At 36.5% G+C, this 5,549-nt stretch overlaps 1 protein-coding gene across 2 annotated transcripts in view; it reads right to left on the bottom strand.

The window, feature by feature from the left end:
* LOC109910901 (SEC23 homolog B, COPII coat complex component) overlaps positions 1-2,925 on the bottom strand; it is a 48,126-nt gene extending 45,201 nt beyond the window's left edge. The window contains exons 1-5 of one of the 2 annotated variants that reach the window (XM_048601518.1): positions 2,773-2,925; positions 2,553-2,639; positions 2,141-2,377; positions 1,219-1,301; positions 280-424 (exon numbers count right to left, since the gene is read on the bottom strand). In XM_048601518.1, coding sequence (XP_048457475.1) covers positions 280-424; positions 1,219-1,301; positions 2,141-2,377; positions 2,553-2,639; positions 2,773-2,814 — 594 coding nt within the window. In that variant the 5' untranslated portion in view covers positions 2,815-2,925. The remainder of the gene's footprint in view (positions 1-279; positions 425-1,218; positions 1,302-2,140; positions 2,378-2,552; positions 2,640-2,772) is intronic. The other variant, XM_048601516.1, reaches the window with a different exon arrangement.
* Positions 2,926-5,549: the final 2,624 nt, after the last annotated feature.

Raw genomic sequence — 5,549 nt, 5'->3', positions numbered from 1 at the left:
CCTCTGATGCTGCTTGGCCTGCTGTGTTCATCCAGCTCTACACTTTGTTACACCGGTTCAGGAAATGTTTACTAATATATCTCCTTAATTAAAATACCAACAGAAAGCTATCCAACATGAGTACTGTCCTGAGAAAATTAATTCACAAATTCCTTAAAAATAAACTAAATATCAAGTATTAAAGTACTAGGGAAATGGAGAAATCTCTGTTTGTTCAGTCTATTTTAATGCTTTAACATCCCAAAATAATCACATAAGCATAAAGCTACAGCTTATTACCTCCAGCAAACCAACTGCTATGGATAGGGCCACACCACTAGATCGCAAGGGTCTTTTTCCCTGAGGTACAGGCCAGGGGTCTCTCTGGAGTTCTCCAAGCAGGTCTGTCAAGTTCATGTCAATCTTCTGCACTGGCTGCAAGAACCTTAGGAAAAGCAACATATCATCTGTGTTGTTAGCTGAAGCATTCTTAAATAAGTAAAAGCTATCAAAACAGTGCCAGGCAGCTAGGTATTCAACTTTGTAAATAATGTTAGGAATTATCAGAAGCTAAAGGAAACAATTGGATGATGTTTTATTTTAAATCTTACTATCTGAAATTAACCAAATTTATAATAACAGTCTGAGGTCTTGATTCTTTAGATTTTTATTTATTTTGTATTCATTCAAGAGCATTTGAGATGATTGAAAAAAAATTTATGACCGAGAGTGAATAAACTGATACTGAGAATGAAGGAAGAGATCAAAAAGAAAAACGATATGTCAATAAAGTTAAGTAGCAGAAACAGACTGTTATTCCCATTCTTTAGAATAAACATGGTGTGCTTTCCAATAAAATCTAGTCAGAAGTAAAAATGGAGTGAACCCTTGATAAGAATTTTTTGAGAATTAAATACGTTACTATGATACTACTTTAAAATGAAATGTGAAAACCAAACTGTCAAATTCAGATTCTAAAATGTCTGATTGATAAAAGATTGCTCTTGGAGGAATGAACATCAATATGAGATTATCATTTGAACTTTAACAAATAGCTACTTAATTATTCAACATATTTTAACAAGCAACAGAAGCTTTATTGTTGAAACATTTTGATTTTGACAATTAACTAAAGTACTTGGGGAAAATTTTCTCTCAAAATATATTTTCCTTTAAATGATAAAAAAATTAAGATTTGCATGAAAAAAAGAAGCCATAATTTGCCTGCATCTATAGTACCTGCTGGATATGCCAGGATGCTCCTGTGGTTGAGGAGCCCTTCCTTGAACTGCTGCAGATGGCTTTGTCAGACCCAACATATCCTGTTTGAAGTAGATAAAGTGAAAAACTAAATATCTGCACTTCAATACAAGAAACTAATCGAGCCACATTTCAAGTGGCTTGGCATTATGGAGATACTGGAGATTCAACATTCTCTCTCAAATCTTTTGCACCATAGCAAGTTACAATATATTAGTAGTTTGAAGACTGTGAACACCACATTACGCAGTGATCTATGCCTCATCAGCATGGACACACCTTATTAGGATAACGTTTTAACAAAGAAATGGGTAAAAGATGATTTTTTAAAATGCAATTATTTTATCATAAAAGTAATGAAAGCCAAAAGTTTCTGGACCCAAACTGTGAGGAAGCTGAATTAACATTGGTAGAGACAGTATTAACAAGAGTGCTTCAGATTGATTTACAGCGAGAGGAGTGTAGTTGAACTCAACATTAACCATTCAAAGGAAAATACAAAAATAAAATTTGCTGCAATCTTTTAAAATTGCATTACTCCATCTTGTATTGTTCAAATTACTTTTTAAGATGCAAATACTTTCCTTATGAAAATGGTGTTTAGAAGCATCCATAGAAGCAGAAATGATAATAGGTACTGATTCTGCAAATGCTAGCTTCAACAAAAGAACTGTGAATTAATGTCCTAGAATCTATACAGCACTACTGCATTAATTAACAACTTTGATTGGAAGTAGAAGAAAATTACAAAACCTTAACTTACAAAAAAAATGCATTTATTTATTTAAAAAATGTTGCAAAACAGAAAAACCTGGAAGTTGAAATATCCACATCTTGAAGAGATTTACTTCAAGTAATTTCAATGAAATCTTTGAACTATGCAATAACCACTCAAGCTCACCTGAATTTGCTTTGCAGTCAGGTCCTTTGTTCCCCTGAAGACATAGCTTTTGGAAATCCCTTCACAGTTCAATTCATGGACCTGTACCATTCGACCAAACGTAATCAGACCAACTAGTGCGTTGGAAGGGAGCAGACTTAGGGACATCTGCAATGATTCCTTCAGAGCCTGAAGATCATCTTCCTCCAGGCAAGTATCCACCACATACAGGAAGATGAGAGGGGCAGGAGTACCTCGCTGTTCAGTACCCATTAAAAAAGACCATTAACGCAAATCATATAAGCACTGGGAGTTACACAATAAGACTCAAAATACCTTGTGAATTCAAATTATATAAATTGCAAGTTAATATAACAAATAGAATAATACGGCCATTGTAATATGACTGCCATGAGAATGCCCCTGACATTACCTGGACAACATATTCAATAGTTGAAAACTGTGGCAGTAGTTCAGCCGGCTGATTCACTTCAGAAATGCCCGAGTAAGATGGTGAAAACTGCAGAACAGATAATTTGCAAAGAACAAAGTAATTTTGTGACTAGACAACATGAAAACATGCACTGAAAATCAAATATATCTGAAAGTTGTGCTATTACACTTAAAGAATACGAATTCATTGTGTAAAATACCTTCATTGCACAATGTATGGAACGACAAAATCTCTGCAACATCGATGATATTTTCCATCATTCAAACATTCAAAGCAGGAAAATTCTACTGCTATACTTACATAGTTAAGGAAAAAAAATCCAAATTGTTGAAACGAGCATTATACCTTTTGAAACCTTTAGATTTAATGGCTACTGATAATACTCATCACGTGCTTCAAGATTGGGTATGTTTTCAAAACTCACTTGCAACTTGTGACAAAAATCATTCAATTACAGAGGTGAACAAAATTGATTTAATCAATTACATTTTTGAAACAAATCTAATCACAAGCTTTAAAGGTTAAAGAATACATTAAGAACCTAAGAAATAGAAGCAGGAATTGACAGTTCAACATCTCAAGCCTCCTCTGCCATTCAACAAGGTCAAGGCTCATCAAGGCCTCAACTTCTCTTTCGCGCGAGCTCAGCATAGCTGTCAACTGTCCGATATTTAAAAAGTCTCTGTCTCCTGTTTAAATACTTTCAGTGATCTATCCTCCACAACTCTTGGGTACATAATTCCAGACATTCACTATCCTTGGAGAAGAAATTCCTTCATAACTCTATTTTAAATGAGTCTCCCCTTATTCTGTGACCACGTCCCTTAGTTCGAGGTTCCTCAATTCAAAGAAACGTCTTCTCAACATCAACTCCGTCAAACCCCCTCAAGAATCCTGTATGGTTTAATAAGATTATTCTGAACTCTCAGGAATAAAGGCCCAGTCAAAAACTGCTAAATAGACAAGTCAAACTCTTTACGCCAGGAATCAGCTTAGTGAATCTCTTTAGAATGCCAGTATATTCTAATTTACAGTGGCATCACTTTGGCAGTTTCTTAATCTGCTGAACCCTCTTGGAATTCATTAAGTTCTGGGATATTTTGACTAACATATCCACGTATGCAGTCATTTTCTTTAAAATTTTATAGAAATGCTGGCTTGCTGCACTCTTTTCCCAGTCCACACCATAGTGATGCTGGCTCATCACAAATTCCTCCAAGTCCCTAAATAATTAGAGATTATCCACTGCAAATCGTGCACGCTAGGTACGAGGGGACTAATAATTTAAGTAAGAGCTACTCCATCAGATAAAGATAGACACTTTCCATGGTTTGATTGTCACCTGCAATGCATAAAATGGATGTACTTTACAGGAGAAGTTCAAGACAGTCGGAGCTCTACAAAAAAAACCAAGGCTTTTTGAAGCCACAAGGGCCATCTGTACACAAAGATCCCTTTAATCAAGGAAAGATGAATCTCTTCTTAAGTATGACAAAGCCACCTGTCAACATTGGAAAGGACATTTCCAACAACTCTTCAATCCTGAATCTATAGTGGTAGTTAATACTGCTCAAGCTATCCTCCAGTACTGTGTGTAGAAACAATATGTAACCCACTGTCAACAGTGTGGAGCCGGAGGAACTCAGGTCAGGCAGCATCAGAGGAGTAGGAAAGTTGATGTTTTGGATCGGGACCCTTCTTCAGAACTTCCTCTGATGCTGACCTGCTGTGTTCCTCAAGCTGCACATGGTGTTGACTCTAACTCCAACATCTGCAGTTCTTGGTATCTTCAGGTAACCCACTGTCAATGGAATCTGCAATAAGTAATACGAAAGGATGAAAATGTCTACTGTACAATAGGATTCTAGGTGGGCTGTCCCTGTCCTATGTGCTCAAAATCACACAAGTTGAGAATGGATCTACTCAGTCACATGAACACCTGCGGCAGAAACTCACGGCCAGGTAGATAGCTTCATCAAATCGAGAGACAGTTGACATCGACCATGCCAGCTTCTTTAGTGAAGCTAAAGAATTCCCAGACCCTGCAAAAACATACACTGCAAAGTGTTTTGGCACCACATGGTTGCAAGGAATGAAACCTGTGGTCTTCCAGGAAAGCCACACTCTCACAAGCCTCAAGCACCTGGATGTATATTTAGTGAGCCAAACAGTAGGTTTACTGTTATGTCACCCTGCAATTTGTTTGCAAAATCCATTTTGTGACCCATGAGCCATTGCCATTCAATTCGTGTTTGCTCAACATTTTTTTCCCCTTACTCAATCTAGCAACAGTTGATAAATATCTAAAATTTTTACTGTACACGATAAAGGCTGAAACAATATTAGTCCCAATAAGCAGGCACTAAGTACACACACATTCCTTTAAATATGGGTTGTTGGTTAGGATTTCTCTAAACAAAGAGGGAGGGATGCAGGCAGTAGAAGCTACAAGTCAGTTAGACTTGACAGAAGATCTGTCAATGAAAAAGATTTCATAACATAAAACTTAGATAAATTTAAATCAGGCAAAGTCCACATGAAAGGGAAATCAAATTTAACCAGTTTATTGGAGTTGTTTTGAGAAGTAACATGTTTGTGAATAAAGGGACACCTGCAGATGTTTTGTATGTAGATTTCCTGTAGGCATTTGATAAGGTACCACATCAAAGGTTATTGTGAAGATTAGAAGCTCATGGTGCAAAGGCATTGTAGGCAGCATGGACAGAAGATTGACTAGTTGACAGGTAATGGAGAGTAGGCATAAATGGGCAATTTTAAGATTGGCAAGATGTAACAAGTGCCAAAGGGATCGATGCTGGGGCCTCAAATCTTAAATCATGTAGATGATTTAGATGAACGAACTAAAGGTATGGTAGCTAAATTTGCTGATGACAAAGTTTGATAGAAAAGTAGTTAAGAGGATGTAAGGAAGATACAAAGATCATAGATATGTTAGGTGAGTGGACAAAGATCTGA

This window comes from Rhincodon typus, chromosome 9 (genome assembly GCF_021869965.1).
Source record: "Rhincodon typus isolate 14 chromosome 9, sRhiTyp1.1, whole genome shotgun sequence".
Classification (NCBI taxonomy): Eukaryota; Metazoa; Chordata; class Chondrichthyes; order Orectolobiformes; family Rhincodontidae; genus Rhincodon; species Rhincodon typus.
The sequence above is the reverse complement of the archived record's forward strand: the minus strand, read 5'-3'. Positions and strand labels throughout refer to the sequence as shown.